This window comes from Neolamprologus brichardi, chromosome 12 (genome assembly GCF_056152115.1).
Source record: "Neolamprologus brichardi isolate AB-2024 chromosome 12, ASM5615211v1, whole genome shotgun sequence".
NCBI classification, from domain to species: domain Eukaryota; kingdom Metazoa; phylum Chordata; class Actinopteri; order Cichliformes; family Cichlidae; genus Neolamprologus; species Neolamprologus brichardi.
Window position 1 is genome coordinate 32,412,053 of NC_142115.1, and position 23,813 is coordinate 32,435,865.

Below are 23,813 nucleotides of genomic sequence, written 5' to 3' on the forward strand. Positions count from 1 at the left end.
GTTGCTTTGACCTTTTACTGGCCAATCAGGGTTCAGTTCTACAAATTTCCACTGGATCCAAATGTGATGCCGAGCTCAGACTAAACAATATTTGTGATTGTTCGAGGTGATTATAGAGTCATAAAGTCTTGCATCTGTTTGACCGAGAGACACCGTAGACTGCTCCACTATCAATCATGCTGGCTCTCGTACAAATTGTGCATGATGTCATCAGGAAGGAGGAGCTGGCTATTTCCAAGCAAAGAATGTAAACCGACAATGGCAACCACTGCCACAGTGTATGTGATACTGGCCAGCTGGCATTATTCCACTTCCTCTTTCATTTTGTGATGTTTACAGGTGTACACACAGCTGGGAAAAAATAAATAAATGGTTCAATGGCTGGTGGACCTCTCTGTGCTACTTTTGGTCAACATCACAGAAGTTAAAAGTGGACATCATGAAGTGCCCATAAAAACAGCATGCATGCTGCAAGACTCCAATTTAGTCTTTTTTAATGTCTGATGATATCTACCACTCCTGCTCTTCATTAGACAATAACAGCATCTTAAATTACATGTTGCTGGTCACATGATCACATCATGTCCAATCATAACACATATACCAACCTAGTGTCCAGATGCAAGAATGTTTTTTGTCCATTATGACACACTACACAAGATAAAATGACCGACTATCAGTCAGGTCCTGCTGAATAATCAACCCTTTTCACGCTTTACCCAAACTGACGCCCCTGTGCTGTGGCCATAACTAGGCTGATATCATATAGGCTGAACCCGGCATAATACCTACTATAACATTCATTTCTTAGACTGCAAGACTAAAAAATGGATTGCTCAATGGATAGCTCCTCACTTAAAAGGTGACCTAAGTTTTAGGTGGCGACTGTGGCTGTGAAACAAACACCTTCCAGCATATCAGACGTCATCATTGACCTTCATTAGTGAAGTTTTTGGGGGCTGGCTGTAGCCATGAGTTTGACTCTGTGAACTGCAAGGTCAGAGGTATGCAACAGAAGACTCCTTTGAGTCAATTTAATCTGCAAATAACCAATGGATACAGCCTATGATCTTTGTCTTAGGTGGTCTATTCTTGGTAGATGACAACCCAATCTATGAAACACATTTACTGTTGGCTAAGGGCGGATTCTCAATACCCCACCTCCCTCCATGAACTCGCCAGCAGGCTTTGAGTGATGAAAGAGGGGTGTGAGGAAATGGCTGGCCAAGGGGGGCTACAGAAAGCGTTGATGAAGGAGGTAAGGGAAGGAGTGAGTCATTGTGCAATTAATAACAAGATGTGTCTGGGATCAATGCCATGTCTACTGCCAGTCTAGCTGGCCTATGCTGACAAGAGTAGTCATTCTGATGTCAGCAAGCCTCCAGACACTAAAAATAAAGCCAAAAACTGTACAAGGGACGCTGAGGGGCGATCGAGGTGTGAGTGTATGCAGAAATTAGATGATATTCCTCAGCAGGGTGAGGTGTGAATTAATGCAGAGCCGCAGTAATACACACTCACAAATGTACTGTTGGAAATGTTTTGCTGTGACCGTGCATATATGCTTCCTGTGCACTGACAACGTTTTTCCACCTTTTATTTATTTATTTTTAAACAGAAATTCTTTTGAGGAGAGAAAAAAAAATTCCAGGTTTACTATTAAAAAAAAAATGGTATTATTAGAAATGTAATGCAACATCTACTAGATTCAGTTACCAGTATTTGAGGGTGCAAAGGGAAAGGATTTTTTTCTCTAATAATAACCCTGATTTCTCATTCAAAATGAAAAAAATTGAGTCATTATTGAAAAGCGTTAAAACTAGCGGGGGGATTATTTTCTAATAAGAAAGTTTCATTTCTATTGTCTGACAGTTCTTGCAAAATGAGACAAAAGAAAAACAAGTAAGACAGAGATATCTTTCCAAAGCAGTATGGCATGTCACTGTCACTGATTCATTTAATCCTGAGTTATATTTCACCACCTCACCTGTGTCACGTCCTACTAAGCAGCTGCTTACATTTGAAACCAGGCTTGTTTTCAGTCTGAAGGCAGTGGAAATATTGAAAAGTTGGGCTCACTTGTTCTCACCACTAATACTTGGGAAATGAAACTAAAGCATATTTTCTGTGGCATCGTTAAAGCGACTATGAAAATGCTTTTGCACCTTTTTTTAACCACTGCACAGCCAGTCAGAAGGTGAAAATGAACTCCCTTCATTGGAAAAAAAAACACTTGATCCTTGTCGATAATACAGAGTAATAAATACATTATGAGAAGAAAATACCTTTCCTATATTTCAAAGCATTCAAAAGTCGGAAAAAGCATGAATTATTAACTTCTCAGCACAGAGAAGCTCAAAGCTTCACAAAGGGAATTTACTTGCCAAGGGTTAAGAAATGATGTTTGTTGAAAAGTCAGACAGAAATTAGCTGGCCTCATTTTTCTTTCTAAACATTTTTTATTTCGTTAGTTTGAGGACAGTATGTTCTAATGGCTTGGCAGTTAATCAACAAATAATTTGTCACACATCCTGGATTTTTCTCTCTACTGCTCTCAAGGTCATCCTCAAGAATTAATTTTGACTGGTGCGAGATGTACCAAACCTTTAAAAAATAGCTTACAGATGGCATTTATTTTGAAGTCAGTTGCATTAAAAAAAAAAAACTGAACTGAAGACCACAAGCATCATCATTATCGTGTTTGTGGGATTTTCCGTTACACAAACTCCTTTAGTAACCACAGCCGGATGGATTATTTCTTGCGTGCAGCCTTTAAGTCTCCATTATTTATACGGTTAAAATCATGGAAACCAGATATGTGTAAGAGAAGTCGCAACCAAGTCAAGTATTTTTTAAAATGCTATCTGATGTTTTATTCAATCCCAGATGCTGTAAACAATGCAACATTGTGAAAGCGTACTTGCACAGGTAGGCAAATTTAATTTTCAGTAAGTTCTTGCAAATAAACAATGAAAGAAAAAAAATCAGTATAGCAGCAGCTGAAGATTCTAACTATCAGAAACTGAGCTGTAATGAGGGAGATGTTTTGATATTGCAGTCATGTTAAACCTCGAAGGCTGAATTACAGCCATAGAGTGCATAAAGCACGAGTCGGTCCAGTCTGTGAAATATTATAACATGAGAGAAATAAGAGACAGGGAGAGACAGAAACAGAGAGAGAAAGAGAGAGCGATGGACTGGCAAGACTGTAAAGTTCAGGGCTATAAATTAGAATCCTGTGTCTTGTTTCTAAAGGTCTCCCAGTGAATAAATACTAGGCAGGTCACACCAGCATGTGGCTGTAAACATGCGGTCAAGGCTAAAACAACTTCTCTCCATGAAATGTGTCTGTGCTCTTTTGTATTCATGTTCATGGATAAATATGTTGGTATGTAAGCAATTCAAATGAGAGACTGTGTGCATATGCACATTTCAAGCTTCCTTCGACACTTTTGTCAGCTGTTGAGCTCTCTTACTTGTCTGTATGTGTGTTTGAGCGTCCAGTAAGCAAAAATTGGGTATTGTTAGGAGTGGTCATGTCATGCAAGTCATTCCCCAATTTTTGCAGGCATTCTGCAGCATTTATTTCAGGTCATTGAAACATCATATACAGACTCCTACTACAAGGGAAACCCCTTTAGCGTAATTTTTAGAGTGAAGCAACAATAAAAACTACAAAAGTTCGCTTTAAAAGGTAGGTGGTGTGCCAGATGGTACAAATCACAAGTGTTTATTGGGTATTTTACTGGGTAAAAATACACCCTTTCATAGTGTTAAGTACGTGTTTTAAAGCAAACTTCTCCCATTTGCATGTCTTTTGTTTTTATGTTACTCGCAGTGATAACAGAAGCAGAGCACTACAGACTACTGGCTCAATAGCACTGCCCTGCACTTTGTAAAATGACCGTACGCAAGTAACCAGCATGCTATAATATGATAAAGTGTTAGTATGTTACAACTTGGAATTGAGAACAGGTCTTCTTTCGTCAAGCCATCCTTTTGCATCAAACAGAATATATGTGTACGCATTTGTATTTAACATCAATATAAAGTTGGAGTTTTTGCATATAGTATTATCCTGAATTCAGAAACAAACACAGCCAAACTTCGTTTAACTGTAAGACAACACATATGGCTTTCTGTACACTTTGTGTATAAGCAATGCAATCTGCTCTAACAACCCACATTTGCTTGTAGTTCTGCTGCAAACTAACAAGTTAGTCCAATTTACAATATTCTTCAAAGAGGAAGTGAATAATTAGGTCGACAGATCACAGCAGCAGATGCACCACAGGACAGGAATAATTTGTGCTTGTTTTTTTTGTGTTGTGGTTCTAGATAGAAAACATTACTATGACAGTATGTGACAACAAAAACAATGTTTCACTTGTGGTTTAAATTGTACATTTTCAAGCAGGCGTTTGATAAATTATAAGCTGGTCAGAATTATTTTTGCTTCTGTGCCTTGAATTAAAGGTGCAGTATACAGACAAATGCCTTCTGTTGTCTAAGCCTGAGAAACATGAGCTCAAAACAGCAATCAGATACCCTAAATGCTCCAGTCTATAGGCAGCAATACACATTGCCATTGCCACTGCCACTACTACTTTAACATCACTAATGCTAATATATATAATGTATAATTCCTTAACATATTATCATTTAACATCAATATTCAATGTTGCAGTGTTTAAATTTTTAAAGTCTAATCTCTAACTCTCCCCAAAAAAGGTAATGTTTGACAGCGACTCTAACAGGTGTCCAAGGGAAAGAGCAAAGAAAACATCTTTTCTTCCTTTTTGTTTTTATATCCACAAGTAGACTCAACCGTGTGGAGATCTCACTGCACTGTTGCACTGATTGTTGGTCTTTTCCTGCAGAGATTCATAGATCACCATCTACAAGTTGTAGGTTTTTCACAGCCACTTAGAGGCAGTGTAATGGGACTATTCTTGTTCATACCGTGCCTTTGTCAGCTCTTCAGTATTCCTCCTTTAGATTTTCAAATAATCACCATTCAACCCACGCAGTGAATTGCACACCTTTGGCACACTGTTGGCTTACTGAAGGACCATACAAGTCTGTCTCCAGAGCCTTTACACTCTTGAATTCCCATAATCCTTCTCTCAGCATAGCCTGAGAACTATGCAAATGGACACGGATGCATAACCATAAATCCTCATTTTAAAATACAATGAATTCAGTGTGTCATTCTACAGCGATGTATGTCTTGTTAGACTAAATATCATAGTATACTGCACTGATATCTATTACCTGAGATTGAATGAGCGGTAATATTAATAATAATAACTCCTGCATCGTACTGTACGGCTGAAGGTCTAGAATAAAAGCTTTTTTTTAAGGGACTACACTTGTTTATGAAATCACCTTTAAGACTTCATATCAGAATGAAATTGTGTTTAAAATGAATTTGCTTAAGTGGGTTTAATTTGTGATATCTCTGATGTTTTAATATTATCATATGAGTAATATTATAGCAGCATCCTAAGGTTTCATTTTATTATATTAGAGCTACTTTGAGTCTGACTACGGTGATGTTAAGAAGAGACAGATTGAATATCTAATAAGAAAATCAAAAATATTAAGGAAAATATTCTTTGTTTTATAATCTCGGCTCCTATTTTGCTGTGTCTGTCTTCGAGCCTAAGATCCCGTAACACCTCCATAAAGGTGTTAAATGAGGCTGTCCTGAAAATTCAGGGATCAATACAAGAGAAGTTGGCATTTTAAAGGAAGAGAAAATAAAGAAGGAAGAAAAAGAAAAAAAAAATCAATGAAGAACACAATAAATATAGCTGTAGATTTTTCCTAACGAGCCTGGTGGGAGAAATTGATGGTTTCGTGGCCTGGATATTTATTGCACCTGCAGAAAGTTGTGTGCTTGCTGCAGGTGACTGTGTGTACATTTGTTGAAGTGCATTCATTAATAGATCTGGCTGTCAGTCAGTGCAACAGGAGCTTTTGTTATGTGGGCGCTGTAAAAAGAAAAAAAAAAGGTTGAAAAGAAAGGGGGGGGGGCAGATGGATCAGGGAGGGTGAGTGAGGTAGGCCAGGGTCCTCCAATTAAAATTTAAAACACGACACAATAAGACAGCAAAACGTAAACAGCATACCAAGAGACAAGTCGGACAGGCGGACATCAGACCAATAACTGACAGGAACGACACCACGAACTGACGAGATTGAGGAGGAAGGAAGGAGAAAAGAAACGAAGGAAGCAAGCAAAAGGATGGGGGGAAGGGGACGTTAGGAGGGTGAGGGATGCAGATGCTTCTCTACTTTTACTAACCTTCAGGTCCCTGTGCACTATGTCATGTTGGTGAATGTGATGGACACTTTCTAGAATCTGATGGATACAGTGACTGTGAAGACAAAACAGAGAGAGGAGGGACGGTGGGAGTGGAGAGGGGAGTGAAAGGATGGATGGAGATGGATGGACCGTAGGAATGTATAGAGAGGGGTGAAGGTGGAGAAATGATAGAGAAGGAGTAGAGGAGAAGAAAGAGGGATGCCAAATGGGTGACAGCGAAAAGACAAAATGAAAATGAGAACAGGGCAGGTTAGGAGGAGGAAGAGAGGTCATGTAACAGGTGGGAGGGAGAAAGGAGAAGGCAAGAGAGATTGATGCAGACAGAGGTGGAAGGAGAGGGATGGGTGAGTGAATGCAGGTGGAGGAGACAAAAACGTTTCGTTTTGCTTCTTTAAACATGATGAGAGACAGGGGCAGCCACAGCAGAACAACCTGGCAGACAAAAAACACATCAAACACTGACAGAGGAGAGGAGAGGAGAGGAGAGGAGAGGAGAGGAGAGGAGAGGAGAGGAGAGGAGAGGAGAGGAGAGGAGGAAGTGAAAAAAGATGACAGATTTTGAAAGTGAAGATAAAAATGTTCTGCAGAGGAGAAAGAAAATGATAATAATACATAAGAGAAACGGAACACTTATGTATAGGATGAAACTGAATCATAGAAGACTGGTGGGCTGTTGTCAGGCTATTTTTCCATCACTAAAAGGAAAACACATCACCATGTGTGTGCACTGCAGAAAGACACATGAAACTAACTCGCTATGATGTGTATGCGTTTGTATTTTAATGTGTGTGCATGTAGGCTTAGTGCAATGAGAGAGTTTAATGTGCAGAATATGTGACTAATAGCAGGCGCAAGGAGACAGGCAGCCTGCAGGATCCACACCCACACAGTGTCTAATGAGTGGGAGGCCTGAGAGAGAGAATCAGAGAGATATACAGTACGTATGTGCATGCTTGCTCAGACACACACACACACACACACACACACACACACACACACACACACACACACACACACACACACACACACACACACACACACACACACACACACACACACACACACACACACACACACACACAGAAAAAAAACCAAAAAACAAAACATGGCTAGCTTATGATTTGATACTCGTCAACACCAAAAGGCATATTTCTGTTATAGTAAATCCTACTGACTGCACTAATTTCCTGATCCTGGAAGCAATCTGCAGCCACATGGTAATCCTACCATTAAATTTAATGCGTTTCAAAAAAGAAACCTGAGTATGTAAAGTAAAGGCATTTAGAAGATGTAATATAATGCTTTTTTCTAATCTTAAAGAGTAACTTAAAAAAAAGCTGCAAGCTCAGCATTGCACCGTTGCAGCACTGTTTAAAATTTAACCCTAGTCACAAGTTCCTGACCTGAGCTCTTGTGTTAAATGATTTCTAACCCACAGCATACTAAACGGGAGGTCAGTGGTTTCCAAACTCCATTCGTGTGGCACCTGGAGCCACCCAACATCAAGAGTTGGGTGTTATGATATATTAAATATAGAAAAGCTAGATGGTACCCTGCAGATTTACACATTAATATTTACTTAAAATGTATTTTCCTTAAAAATAAAATCAGTGGAATAAAAACATTGTGTAGGCATTTCACTAGTTGGGCCCACGTCCTCATTTTAGGTTTGACAGCATTTTAGTAGGTAAAGGTGAATGGTTTGGCCGCAGTTTGGGGAAGGCCTCGAAGGGGAGCTCCCGGGCCTGGCCGGTCCCCATGTACTAAATAGAAGTGAAGAAGTTAAGATAAGAACCAGAAGGTGCGTGTTTGGAGGTGTGGTCCCACTCCTGAAATTCTGATACTTGATCTCCAATTAGATAAGACAAAAAGATGTTGAATATAGTGAGCATAATGCAGCCAAAGTCTGTTGAAAAATAATCAGTTATATTTTTGTTAGTGTACTTTAACTTGTGAACAACCCATCTGACAAAGAGTCAGACAGTAAAAGTAAACAAAGTAAACATATAATATTTATTCATAACAATCAAGGAAAGTTACTTTGCAGTAGCAGTTAGTGTAATTTTAATGACAATCAAAGGAAATTTAAAAAAAAAACATTTTAAAATATTATATTTTTATAATTATAATCTATTAAAAACATGTATTGGTTTTCCATTTAATGTTAAAAAAAATGTTTTAAAGGTTTTCCAGATTCTATACATGATAGCTGAATGGTTGACAAAACAAGAAAAAGAAAGGGCGCTACATGTAGTAAATCCACCCTAGAGTAAGGACTTAACAGCAGCACCGCATAAAATCATAGGTGGGTGTACAGCACAGATAAAGATGTTTTATGAGTCACAGAGTTAACAGTTATCATTAAGTGGTTATGATAACTATTTGTGTTTGACTGTTTCAGGAAGGACATGCCTGTGACTTACTCAGATAAGAGGTGAAATCCTGCACAGAGCACCACACTGTCTGGCTTCTTCTCTTCAATATAACCTGCTCTATATTTGCTTTTTCACACTTCCTGATGCTGCTGTTTGGGCTGTCAGCTAATATAAAGTGACAGTGATTTGAAAGTTTACTGCATGCCTGCGTGGACACAGTGTTTGGCCTGACAGAAACCCACCGAGTATGGCATTTAGAAATAGGGGAGCGTCTCCATGCTGCTCCTTTGTTTATCCATTTGTGCATGCCTCTAATATCTCACTGTCCAAAACCATTTTGTCATTCTGAGTGATTGTTTATGGAGTCCTGGCGGGGCAAAGAGGGGGAAAAAAGTGCAACGCTCATCTTACTGGCTAAAAAAAATGTGACTTGCTCAGCACTTTCAGCTATAACGTCCCACTGTTCTCTGCAGGAAACTGAAGTGACACTCGGAGGAAAATCAAATACAGCCTCAGTGAATGTGTCAAGCGTGGGGCACCTTCGGTACCTCTCATATGCCTGTGTATGCTTTCAAACTACACCGCGTTTTCTCTTGTGAGCATGGTTAAAGTTTTTTTTAAAAGAGGATCAAAGAAAAAAATAGATTGGCTGCCATGTTTTTTGTGCTACATAAAGATGAAGATGAAAAAAAAAACAAGTAAGAATAAACAAAACAATCTTTCAAAATGCTTCACCATGGAAACTAAAGCACAAACCATTCGTGGCAGTGCATCACTGTAGCCAAGCAGAAAGTAAATTCTCAGAGCAATGTTTTGCATATTAAACACACAAGACAGAATCAAAGTTCACAATATATTTAATGTCTAATGCTGTGGGGTGGTGTGAGGATGCGTAGTCCAACGCTGATCTACAAATCAGGACTAAACTTACCTTCTTATGACAAGAACAAATCTAGATTAAACACTAAACTGAATCTCTTTTAATCTCAGGCTGCAGTCTGAGCATGTGCATCAGATTTCACTCCACAGAGAGTTTCACTAAACTGCTGGCTGGTATAAAAAGCTCACATAATCTGCCTGGTCAAAAGAAAAAAATTACATTTCACTGCACTACTTTTAAGCTTTTTTAATATTGATTTCCATGCAGAGTTGTGTTATTTTTTACTAAGCCCCTAAAATCTACTTCAGCACATCCAGAAGATTCAATAGAAGTTAAGGTCTGGGCTCTTTGGTGGCCAATCCATGTATAAAAATGATGCCTCATGCTCTGTAAACCACTCACAACCTAAGACCAAAGAATCCTGGCACTGTCATCTGGAAATATATTAATCCATGACCCACACCTTATGTATTTTTTACTTTTAAGATGTTTCAGAAAGTGTTTGCTAATGGTTTGCTAACCTTAACCGTAAAACAACTAAATAAATCAACAATGTTTGCTCCCTAAATATTCCTGAATGCAGCTTTATTTGCAATCAAATAAAGCACGATGGCCTCGATCCAATCAAACGCTGCTTAAGAGAAACTCGGTTCTGACGGGGGGCGACAAGGTGTTATGCTACACAGTTTGGGGTCTGTGTGCGAGTGAGACTAATTATCGTAGCTAATTAAAGTCCCACTTCTTGCTGGTCTCCAAGGGAGCGAGGGGGGAGGACTGGGGTGGGGGTGGTAGGTGGAGGTGTGGAGGGGGGTACTGGCCTGAATGAGTGACATTCAGAAAGGAGGGGAAAGGAAAGTGAGTCCGTGTGTGTGTATGTGTGTATGAGCAAGGGATGAACATTTCAAGGGTTACAAGGTGGGTGGCAAATGCTGTAGGGTTTATGTGTACTGTAGGATAAAGCAGGTGCCTGGCGGCCTACACATAAAGAGTAAACCACTGCCTCGCTGCTGTCAAAACAGATTACAAATTCAGAAAGATATACAAGAACATTTCTTTATATCCTGTTATGGAAGTATAGTTCAGCTGCCTTTACCTGGCCACTAAAATAAATAAAGTGCATTTTGTTTTATTAGTTTAAAAGCATCACACACGCAGTGAGATGCCAGTATGCAATAAATGAGACAGAAGCCTCTGATAGAAAATGCCCAGTAGAAAGACAACATTTAATCCAGAATGAAAAAATAAAATCACTGTTTAATTTAGAAGAACCATCACGACAGAGGTACATCTAGAATCTCATCATTCTTTTCTCTGACACCATCAAAATGGTAATTTAGTGAATGAAAGTCAGATTTATATATAGCAGATGTCTCTGTATGTCTCGGATATGCTGTCACCCTCATTACATAAATTATAGTATGCGTGGGAATCAGAAAATCTCACAAGATGATACTCTTACAGTTTGAGTGGTATCGCGATATAAAATGATTCTGGGATGAGACAAGATATTCATCACAAATTCTGTGTAACTGAGTAAAGAAAACCACTAAAAAGGCACAAGGCAGTAATTATGTATACTTTTAATTCACTTGTAATCCGCATGAGTATGTATGTTATCGTTATTATCTGATAATAATTCAATATGCCAGCTTAACAAATTAGTTCTTGGATTTGCAGTCTTGTGTGTTCCTTCTATTTCACTGCAAATACTGTTTCCATCCCCTTTATCAATTTTATTTGATAAGCACCAACAAAAAAGAGTCAGGAAGTGCCTGCATGGATATTTATAGGATATCTATATTGCTTTATATATATGACCATGGTAATGAAAGTAAGTAAGGTGTTTGCCTTTTCATACAATTTCTATCGTACTTTAAGTTTCTGAAAAGCAGAGAATCTTAAATGCATTTGAAACAGCAAAACCACATTTACGTTTGTTGGAAGCATAAATCGTTTCTTGAGATAAAGATTTAAAAAAATCTCTTATATTTTAGACTTGTGAGTGGGTATATTTGCATTAAAGTGAACAAATTACAGAGCACTGTGGGTTATGACCTTTCTGCTGTGAGTGATATAAGTGCCTCTTAGCCACCTGCTGTAACTGCTGACATTAGCAGCTGACATCTATATGAATGTTTTCCTGAAAAACAAAACAATTCACCCACAAAGATGACAATGTATATCCAGTCCATCTTATGAGCTAATCTTGGACCCAGTGCTAAAATTAATGACCGTAAGGACCAGGCCATATCAAGATTGATTTACCTGTTGATGGAGCATAGTGTGATTAAAAATAACACGATTACTGTGGTTTAACTGACATATTGATTGAGATATATGGTGTCAGGGAAGAACATCTTACTTTAATGGAAAATATTAACAAGAGTTACTGAACTTGATGATGATGATTCCTGACTTACAAATCAAACAATGACAGTAAAGTGTGTAAACAGCTCACTGGTCGGGGATGTTTTACCCAAGGACATCAAAGAAACAAAGTTTCATGATTACCTGAACCCTCACCATCCTCGTTAACTCGAAGAAACCTCAGAAAATAAAAGTTAGCCTTTTCCATCAGTTACACAGTCGATGTTAAAGAGTAAAAGCACTTTAAACAAACTAAGTCAAACTCTGAGTGGAGACTTGGGCTGAAATTGGCCATTTACTGTGCCAAACTGGTGTGATTTTCTACAACAGCAGACTATTCAGTTCTGCTTTTAATGTTGCTGAATGGACTAACACCCACATCACAACTGTCAGTTTCAAGCATCTCTCTCACTCTTCTCTCAGCCTATTGTCTGTCCACCCCCCCACTCCATTTCCTCTTCCGCCATTGGTTAAAAAGCAAACTGTGTGTATGTGTGTCGATGAGTCAGCATGAGTGGTGGGTGTGAGATATAAAACGGCATGGGTGGCTGTGGGGGAAGGGGGAGGGGGGTGAAAAAGAAAGTAAAGTGGAGGACGGAAGCAAAAGAGAAAGAAAGAGAAAAGCAAGAAAGTAGGTAGGACGCGCACACGCACGAGGTAGACAAGGTCATGCTTATATTCTTGTTTTCATATTTCTCAGTGTTTAAAGGAAAAGCATGTGAGGAACATGAATGAGCAACATAACAGTGTAAAGGTGGACCCTGAACTTCCACACCAGCTAAGCTATTTGAATCATTGAAAGTAACATACCTGAGGTTTGACCGATTAGAGTTCTACACACAGTTACAAACACCAGCAACCTATCATGTGAGAGATACAATGCAGTTTTTTGTTCTTTGTAGCAAAGGCTGTCATTATCTTGGGGTTTCGATTTTCCTGTGCCAGAAAAAAATTACTGCTTTTGAGGCTATTTTAGCACCACACGCTGCACTTCAAGTGAAATTATTTATTTTCTTTTTGAGAACAAAAAAATCGAACGATGTATTCATCAAAACACTTGTGCCGAGAGCTTCTTCTGTGACACGTTTTACGCTTTGCAGCCCATTTGTAGGTTTACAACAAACACCACTTTTTTCTGGCTTCATGTTTTTTCCTGTTTTCCTTATAAGACTCGAGGGTGCATTTTGAGAGGTTACTCACACAGACGGCTTTTGATTTAATTTAAGAAAATGTTTTGAAAGACATTAAGATTTATACATTTATGTTAAAATAATACGAAATGTAATAAAAAACTACCTAGATTTTGTTTGTATAGACCTGAATAGGCTAAAGATGACTTCGAATGAGTCCCAAATCAAGCCACTTCTCTATTCTGTGCCGACTGATCACCTTTAAAAGGCAAAGGAAATGTTTTTCTAAACTTTGACGTCAAACAGCTTCTGACTGCATCATGTCATGTTTGATGGCTGTGTTGTCAGCTGGAGTTTAATGTATGGCTGCAACTAACAGCTGTAACTAAACAGAGACAGAACTCCAATACAAACGACATCACGGTTTAACCGTCCTGTGGCAAGTGTCTAAACCATAGCTGGTTTGTGTCCACCTGCTCTCTGTATGTTTTAGTACTGATTTAAGATTTTGCTGAGCACGTCTGGGTCCGACTATAAGCCACTTCGCAGAAAAATCAGCTCCATAATAACAAGTTCACAGAAGAAAGAAAAAAAGAAAACAAAAGAATGTACTGCCTTTTCATCCAAAAACTTGGTAAACTGTGTTTTTAAGGATGTTATATCAATACAACAACAGTTATTGTTATTGCTCAGATATTTTGTAGTTATATAAACACATCTCTTGTGTTATACATGTGTTTGCAACTTCGACCCTAACCACAGGTTACAAAAATACAAGTATCTTAGTCACCACAATTTACTGTGATTTGGTACTGAAAACCTATGTCCTGTGTCAGTGTGAGAGTACTCTGATGTAAAGGAAGAGGCAAAGGACAGAGGAGAAATATAACAAACAAAGGGGGGATAAAGATGAAAAGAACAAAGAAAGTGGGGGTGGTAGTAGTATAGCAATGAAAACAGGAAGTAGAAGGAATACCACTAACAGAATAGAAAAGGCAAGAAGATACAAAAGAAGACAGTAAAATACAGAGAAAGAACAGAAGTGAACAGCAACACATGCAGACAAAGGATGTAAGGGGCAGAAAACAGGGGACAAGATAAGACAACACAGAGCAAGTAGTAAGAGGAGAGGACAGTGAGACGAAGAGGGGAAGGAAGAGTAGAGCAGAGTCACAAAAGAAGAGGAAGAACATGTACAATCAAAGAAAAAAAAACAGACGAGAAGACAACAGAGGACAAAGACCATTTAAGGGCAAAGAGAAGCCCAACATACAGGAGTGAAGGCTGCGCTCCTACCTGGCATCGGCCTCACTGTAATACTCTCTGGCTACGATGTCTTCAAATAGTTCACCTCCGGTCACCCTGTAAAAGCAGACAACACACAGACACACACACACACACGTTTATTTAGGAAAGCTGGACTGGTTGGAGTGGGAGGAGGAGGTAGTGATGGTGGTGTGTGGTTATAAATGCTTCAAATCAAGGATTCCTACTTCAGTTCTTATTTTCTACAGCTCCCCCCTTCCCCCCAATCCTCCTTCACTTCATCCCCCCTTCCCACACCGTTACCATGGAAACTAGAGGGAATTGCTGAGAGATAGATGTGGATAGCGTGGGTGGTGATAGTGGCAGTGGTGGTGGTGGGGCAAATATAAGAGAGAGTTATGCAATTGTATATGTATATGGAAGAGCTGGGAAAACTGAGAGGCAGGAGCTAAAAGAAAAGGGGGGCAGAAGATGAAAAGGGATGAGGAGGAGCAGAGAGGAGAGGATGACGACGATGACGATGACTTACAAGTCAAACAGGAGGTAGTGGAAGCCCTCCTCTGATATACTGTCATGAAGACGAACTGCGAGAGAAAAAAAGAGAGATTGAGAGAGATAAAGTGATACCTGGGCTCTGCGTAGCTGGAGCATTTAAGCTATGATGGTTATTCAAAGAGTTTCTGAAAAACACTGGGGATGACTGCTGCATTACAAGCACAAGTTTTTGGTTGTTTTTTTTAAAAAGGAAAAAGGTGAGATAAAGAGATAGTGAGAGTGCGCGTGGGGTAGAAACCACAGGGAGTCGAAATAATTGAGTCTTACGTCATATGTGTTTACAATAGGGTAGGAGCTTCTGGCAATACAGGGCTCGGTTTAAACAACAAATGAATAAAACTATATACTTCTATTGGATCTTTTAATAAAAATTGTTAAGTGTGTGTTTTGGCTTTGGCAAAAAAAAGAAATTGTTCTGTATCAGGAATAAAAGACTGTTAATCAAATCTAAACTGGTCTTTACTCATTTAAATAAATTATTTTCAGTGGGTTGAAAATAAGAAAAGAATGTCCTCACCGATGTTGGGGTGTTTCAACAGACGACAAATACGAGCCTCTCGCTCCAGCTTCTGGTGATCTGAGGCGCAACAAAAGAGAGAGAGGTATGTCAGAGTTATTGTTAAACTTAGGTTATAAATATGTTATCTCTATATTGTAGAAGGCTTTTTAGGACGACGAGGTTAAATGTGTCAAAAACAGATTAGAAAATGGTTTCATGTCACAAAGGACGAAGAGAACGCAGAGGAACCCAGTGGGTGTAAAATATGGAAAAAGTGAAACATAATAAGGCGTGTTGTTCTTCCAAGTTTTAAACTAAGAAGGCTCAAGGTGGATTCCAGTGCTACATACGATAATTTAAAAAAACAAACACATTCTTGATTTACTCCATAGTTTAATGGGTGATGTTCACTAAGGCCCACAAGATTCAGCAAGTTTCAGTATTGGTGACTGACAACATAACTGTTATCTAGTCAGAGCAGCATTTCCTTAAACATAAAAGTGCACTAAAAAAAATAAATAAAAATGAAGACGTAATGAAAAAAAAGGTCAAAAAGATCAAATAAATATCCATCCATACAAAGCATTTTGAGACCTGCATTATTCGTGTCCATGAATTCAAGAGTCTATGTAAAAACAGAGCATGAATATTTAGCAAAAATACAGCAAGTTGTTCAAATTATAAAACACCAAACTGAATTTAAATAATGTTGCTGAATTTTTGTGTGCGTGTTACATTTTTCTCCATAATGCAGAAAATATAAGAAATATATGAAGCAACATAAATTGAATATATTATGTTTAAGTGGCTTTGAACTTTGAGTATTTCAGAAACTCGTGATCTACTGGGATTTTCCCACACAACCAACTCTGGGGTTTACAAAGACTGGTTCCGTAAAGAGAAAATGAGCAGCGGTTCACTAGGAGAAGATACTTTGTTACTCCCAGACTTCAAAGGAGCATAGCCATAATTCTTCCGCCCAGAAGGAAGAGAATAGTAATTCAAATAACCACATATTACAACCAAGATATGCAGAAGAGCATCTCTGAATGCAGGAAGGAGCAGAAGACCACACTGCCTGCCATTCCTGTTTGCAAAGAAAACTACTTTGAGACTAAAATGTGTTGCCTGGTCTGTCTGTGCAACATTTGGTGCAAACAGCATGAAACAGTGGTTCCACAGTGGATGTGTTATATCAATAAAGCAATGATGTGGGAATTATTTTATAGGGATATTTTCTGGGCTTCAGTACTAGCTGAGCAGCATTTTGACACCAGAGCTACTTTAAGGATAAAATACTCTGGTGGTCTCCTTCACCTGACCTGAATCAATCCAATAGTGCATCTTTGGGTTGTGGTGGAACCAGGGGCGTAATTTCCAGGGGGGTTAGAGGGTTATGACCCCCTAATAATCAGACCCAACCAATATAACTCCCCCAATAAAATTATGAATGATCTTGCATAAATAGGCTCTTGGTTTTCTTTACTCTTTTCAGGTACTACCAGCAAAATAGTTGCATGTTTAATCATCTGGGAATTTACCCAGATTCATTTATTTATTTATTTAGACAGAGATCTTGACCCCTCCTATGTTCAGTACAAAGTTACGCCGATGGGTGGAACAGCAGAGTTCAATCGTGGATGCTCAGATGAAAATATCTGCTGGAAATGTGTGATGCTGACATGTCAACACAGACCAAAATCCCTGACTCTAAGCCAAAGACAAAAGAGGATCCAATCCGGTCATAGCAAGGTGCAACTAACGAAGTTATCGGTGGGTGTAATTTACGGTGAGTGGAAGTACAAATATATGAGCATATATACTTCAAGGCACACTATGTATGTATGTATGCACTAAAATATTTACATCAGCATGTCCCTTTACACAACAGATTACTGATGCTAACCAACATGCATTACAGGGTTATTGTGCAAGACACAGCCGGCATATAAAGCACACACACATACAGACACACATACACACAGGGGGTGGATCACCGGATCCACGAAGCGTGACTGTCAGCACAAACGTACATATGCATAGGTTGCACCCACACGCGTACAATCTGTACGAGTTTAAGAGAACACAGACTGGCAAAACTCAAGTGCACACATTCACACTGGCACTGTGGAGTGACAGTGAAGTGTAAGCGTGGTGATTATAGTCTCAGAAGATGAGAGGAGTGAGGCGGAGAAAGGAGTGGAGGAGTGTTGAAGGGGGACAGGAGAGGAGGAGTAAAAAGGAAGGAGAGAAAAAATACAAGGACGTTTAATATGCACAAAGCCTGGTTGCTGTCTTTCTGGTGAAACAATAAGACACCGCTAATCACTGCCTGCTACTTCTTTTTTTTTTTCTTTTTAACTCTAGTCATTTATTCTTCACATTTGGTTTTTGTTTGAGGCTATGAGCTCACTGAATATTTTTTCCCCATTTATTTGTTTGTCCATGTGTAACAAACTGCATTTTAATGGGACTGAATTTCATCTTTTCAAAACATGGATTCACATCTGACCTACTCAGAAACACACCGATTACAATGTTTGTGATTTACTGGGAGAGACCTATTGCAAATTAGCACTTTAAATAAGGCTATCATTCCTGCGCGATCACGTTACTGCGTGATCGTGCAAGCTTTCACTCCAGTTGAACTGTATCTGACTGACTCTTAAAAACTACCAACTCTCAGCTTGTGTTTAGCACTCCCAGATGTTATCTGTCATACTAATGTCAAGTGTTGGAAAACTTGTCATGGGCACTCGCATCGCATTTCATTCTATCAGTGGCATCTGCTAATATTACTCTGCAAGTACAGAATTGGCTCACAGTAGCTGCTGTGGTGCATCATCTATCGTCTACCATCTGTGCCTTTGTTATCAATCCATCATCTACGTGGGACAGTTTTATTATTAATATTGTGATATCAAGTATTGAAAGATCTATTGAAATATAACACATATGTCATTACTGGGCTTTTTTTCTTGCCTTGCTTCTGCTTAAAACTCATTTGGCATTGTGAGGTGAGGTAATAAAAAAACTCATCATAGGATTTACAGATGGAGGATAACTGAGGATGCGATACACAACCTCCCCTGAAATGAACATGGTCTTTTATCAGGTCTTCTATCAGAGCTTTATCAGACCGGGAGATAACACTACAGCAAAAAATTGTGTATGACGGATGACCTTCCCATGGCAGAACACTCATAACAGATGCTCTTCTCAACTGCCCTGCATAAAAGAGGACACAACTGATAACTGTCTATACAGTCTGCAGTGTGTGTGTGTGTGTGTGTGTGTGTGTGTGTGTGCACGCGTGTGTGTGTGTGCACGCGTGTGTGTGTGTGCACGCGTGTGTGTGTGTGCACGCGTGTGTGTGTGTGTGTATACCAAGGAAGAAGTCAGCTATCAGGTTCAACTGTACGACAGTATTTTTAGTACTGCATATGAGGGGTCAGCGTAGTTTAACAAGAACTATGGAGATTAATGTAATTTTATTTATGTATTGCATGTAGTGTATCAGGATAAAACTGATATGTAACTGACAGTTAAAAACCCGGTTTATAAAAGGTACCTTCTCTCATGTATAAACGGTGGGAGATTTGCCAGAGCTACTGCAACACTAAACATTTACTTAAATAGATTTACTGTAAGGCCAAGAGCTCCATTTGTTTTCATAGTTGTGTTTACGTATTTAGCTAGGTAGAAAGTATTCTAAGTAGGGACAGCTGATGTCATATTATAAGATTATCATGTGCATTTTTGTTATCTAGTTACAAGTTTAATATATTTTCACTCCTAATTTGATCTTTTTCTCAACTTCTCATTAATGCAAATGAGCCAATCAAATGGCCGAAACTCAAACGCACTCAGACAAGCTTGGTGAAGAAGACCAAACCGAGCATTACAATGGGTAAGAGAGGTGATTTAAGTGACTTTTAACATGTCATTGTTCAAATGGTGCCAGACAGACTGGTCTCATTTCAGAATCTGATGATCTTCTGGGATTTTTCCCGCAATACCACCTGTAGGGTTTCTCTGAATGCACAACAAGTTATAACAGAAGCATACAGCCTAAAGCAGCAGAAATCCACATTAGACACCACTCCTGTCAGCTAAGAATAGGACACTGATGCTACAGTTCGATTGGATGGCCAAAACTAAACAATAAAATATTGGAAAAACGTTGCCTGGCCTTCAGACTAGCCCTGCTCTGTCATTTAGATAATAGGATCATAATCTGGCATAAATAAGATAAAAGAACAGAACAATGCTGCCTTTTATTAACAGGGTTTAGGCTGTTGGTGATGTAAATACGTGTGGCGAGTTTTCAAAGAAAGTTAACCAAAAGGAACGGACGAAAGATTTGTTTCTTTATCTGAAACGAGTTGTCTCAACCAATTATAAGATAAATGAAGATTACTGTGAAATCTGAGTTGTGCATAGCTACTCCAGTAGAGTCAGAATAAAAACAGGGAGCAGGACATGAGCATAAAGGCACTCATTTAAAACACACTTTAATTAATTACTGCAGTTTATGCAGTTATGTGCTGAAAACATAAAAGGTGGTCCAAAATGCATTCGCTCTGGGGTTTAAAAAAAAGTACTCTTTTGTAAAAACATGACACACAAACAAGATCAAATGAGAACTTATTTGTGTGGTTCTCACTGTAATTACCTTACTGTCAGCAACTGCGGCCATGTGGCTCTTTTAGTGAAGGCTGCTTAAAATATTCATTTAATGAGTCTTTTAAAGTGCCGGTCAGTCAGAACCAGCAGGGTAAATAAGAAATGAGACCAGGGAGTGGGGTAAGGAAGAAAGGCAAGGACAAGAACACATGCACAGAGTGAGATAACCCAAGGACAACATTCAGTGAAATCAGTGGGAATCTTCATGCTGAAGGAGAAGAGAGCAGAGCAGAGGAATATATTTGGGTTAATCATCACCAGTGAGGACTTAAGTCTCTAGAGAGGGAGGAGATGTAAAAAGACAGCCACAAAGACAGCCAGATATAACCACTGTTCGGAACACTTGACTCGTAACAGCGTGAGCCCTACCAGCAGGGAAATGTGGAGTGCGGATTGAAAAGTTTCCTATATCCTACAGATCCTACAGACGCACAGCATAAAAAGCAGCCTCTGAGTTTAAGGTGAAGCATGACAGTGGTGGTGCAGAGGGGCTGCATGTATATAGAAATCTAAGTGGATTCCTGAGAGTAATATGATTAAGAAAGCATCATTTTTCCAGTGACACACCTGAACTTGTAATCTCATTACATGACATTACATAATTACATAATGGGTGAAATACTTCCATATAAACAGAGTGTGAATTGACAGAAAAAGTACCAACACATCTTGAATTATTTACATTTGTAATTGCAGCCACAGTGATTTGATTTCACACTCGGGTTAAAGTCTCATCACTTTAGTTGACTATATCTGTCCTGGTTATGTGACATTGACACAAAGCTCACTGGCCAAAACCAGGTCAGATCACTTCTACTGCATTGCAGGTGAACATTAACCCCCCCCACACACACACACACATATATACAGAGGCACACCTGTATATAGACACACACACTCCCACACAGACACACAAGCTCTACTCTATCATGATATAATTACATGGCCATACAGGAACCTCTGGCATCCACTTTATTGCCAATAAACAAGTCCTATGATTGGCTGGAAGCCTTGCCCAGCAGACCTGCCCTATATTTCCTGTTGACATGTGTTGGATTGGCATTAACCGTTTGTCGGCTGGAAAAGGGAACGGCAGGGTGGGGTGGTGGGAAGATGTAATGAGAAGCCCGACTACTACTCTATTCATAAATTTGAATGTTTAGTATGTGAACCAAGTGTTATGACTACAACAACCAACAAATTGTGACACTTTTTGGTTGTAACTACTAGTTTCTTGATAGAGTTCACTGTCCAGTTGACTGCCTGCATCACAGACACTGCTTCTCTGCTGTGGCTGTCTGAATATCTGCCCGTGTGTGTCTGAGAGAAAGAGAGGGAGAGTCAGATGAGTATCCCGTGCTAAAGGCATGTAGGCGTACAGGCGCATGGCCCTCAGCTGCCAAATGCCTGGGGTGCCTTTGCTCTGATGACCCCACCCTCCCCTCAGCTACCATCTCCATCTGCTGATCCTAAACAAACGGTCCTCTTAAGTTGGTGAAACCAGGGCTGTAAACTCACCGACCCTACCTGCTGCCTGAGAAATATTACAACATAAAAAAAGGCCTAAACCAAATCCCACTTCTAAAGTAGAGCAGCAAGCCATCAGGGCTGCCATAAAGCGTGAATGCAGCAGCAGCCCATGTCACAAAGGTCATGGAGCTATAAAAAGGACTTTGAGTAGAAGTAGTATGCAGCAGCTCTGTTGGCTCTAGCATAGCCCTGCTATTTCACAGAACATGGCTCATCCATTAGTAAGGAGCGCAGCACGGGCCTCGCGCACCGCTCAGTCAGGTCAGATCAGTCACCCTATCAAATGTTGAAGCAGAGAGATTACACTGTGCCTCCGAAAAATGGTGGAAAGCAGCTGCACTGCCCGATAAAGCAGCTGGAGTGAAATTATGCAGAATGATAGCATAACCTATAGGAAGTGTATTTATACTCTGTGTGTCTGTGTATGTGTAACTTTAAGTCTCATTAAACCAGACTCTAGAATTAACTGCTAGCCTCTTGCAGTAATAGAGGCCGGATAATCTAGGATGGGTTTAATCTCATTAAATGCTGCACAATGCAATAAAATGCAGGCAAAAAATGAGATACAATTGATGTCAAGAATAATGTGACACCACAATTAGAAAAATGTTTGTTGCAGTCGACTTCTTCTATTTTTTATAGAAACTTAATTTTTTATAAAAAGCTTGTCTGCAAAGTTTAATATTAGACTATATTTTCGTTACGGCTTAGTAAGAAAGATCAATACAGACGCTCAGATCATATACCCTCTACCACCCTCGTAATGTTTGAAATCAGAAACACATTTGTAATTTCACTGCACAAAATGTGATGAGTTATGAGTGACAGTAGCAATGCTCATTTGTGTCTGATGCCTGCTGGAGCTGGAAATAGTATGCTGAAATACAATGCTAAAAGTGCATTACAACATCATCTCATTTATTTATTACACTGCACTGTTTCCAAGTGTCTGCATAGTAAAGGAGTTGAACACACATAACCTGACTATATAAACATTCAAGTCTAATATTTTCAAACATTATTATTGAATTTTATACCCAGGAGCCTGACCTTTAAGAAGCTCACATAATCGTGAACACACAAAGCATAATTTTTTTTAAATTGTCTGCACACGGCACTGATATTTTAACAATGGTTTGGTAAGAAAATTAATACCTACAAACTGACAAGCCGAACTGAGGGTAACATTTGAGAGAGAAGGCAGATAAGGACAGACATTTCAGGATCAAGCCCTCTGCTACATGCCTGTTAAAATGCCTTTTCTACCACACTCAACATTTTAACACACAATCCATTTGTGAGCTTATGTCAAGGCAGGGTAACAGTCAAGTGACAGTGTGGTGCCACCTGGCAGGGCCACGGCAGTGGGTCTCCAGTTACGAGGCTGCAAGGGCAGCAGGAGATTTACACTGGGCAAGTGGTGGTGTAAATTGCCACGGCGACCACAGTGGTGCTCGACTGGCTTTGGTGGCAAAGGCATTTAGCCTTGGCTTTGGCTTAAGTCATTACTGGCTGAGTAGCATGTGACACTAATTACGGTGGTTACAGAGTCTATGTTATTCAGAAGAAACAAAATCCCAATATATAGAAAAACCTTCTCACTTTACATTATTATACAAGCCAGTATTTGAAGACTGACTGATTTATTGGTACGCCCATATTATCCTGCAACACATGCAGCAGAATATGAATTGCAGCTAAACAACTAAACAAGATGATTTCAAGATTAGGGATCGTTTAGGTTTTATCCAATACCAGTACTTTTGAAACTGTGCCGGTGCTTAAACGGTGCTCGAACCGGTGCTTAAAGAATGAAGAACACAAACTTTGTCCAAAAACCTCTCATGTTTAGCTGTTTTCCACTTTTTCTTTGGTCATTTTAGCCTTTTTGGCCAGGGTGAAGGGAGGATCTGCCATCAAACAAGAAGACAGCCACATGTAACTACGACGGTGTTTGCTAGTTCACCTTACATGCATTAATGTAATAACGTGGTTAGCCTACTCAATGTAAATTACACACGAACAACATTAAGCGACTGACCCAGAGCAGAACGGCTGCTGCTGCCATCATCATCCGTCATCATTTCTGGTACACTGGCAGGGCTAGGGGCCAGGACTCTACTCTTCGGGTTTTTGGGGGATGTTGCTAACTCCGGGTCCGATAACAGGCACCACACCCGCAGTAGATTTGCTC

The 23,813-nt window shown here is 39.5% G+C and overlaps 1 protein-coding gene across 11 annotated transcripts in view; it reads right to left on the bottom strand.

Annotated features, from left to right (window-relative positions):
* The window catches only part of camk2b1 (calcium/calmodulin-dependent protein kinase (CaM kinase) II beta 1), a 77,043-nt gene that overhangs the window by 44,980 nt on the left and 8,250 nt on the right, over window positions 1–23,813 (bottom strand). For 6 of the 11 annotated variants that reach the window (XM_087849398.1, XM_087849397.1, XM_087849396.1 and 3 more), the window contains exons 3-5: window positions 15,422–15,481; window positions 14,879–14,933; window positions 14,380–14,445 (exon numbers count right to left, since the gene is read on the bottom strand). In XM_087849398.1, the coding sequence (XP_087705524.1) occupies window positions 14,380–14,445; window positions 14,879–14,933; window positions 15,422–15,481 (181 nt within the window). Of the gene's footprint in view, window positions 1–6,310; window positions 10,358–14,379; window positions 14,446–14,878; window positions 14,934–15,421; window positions 15,482–23,813 lie in introns of those variants that run through there. The other 5 variants (XM_087849399.1, XM_087849392.1, XM_087849390.1 and 2 more) reach the window with 2 other exon arrangements.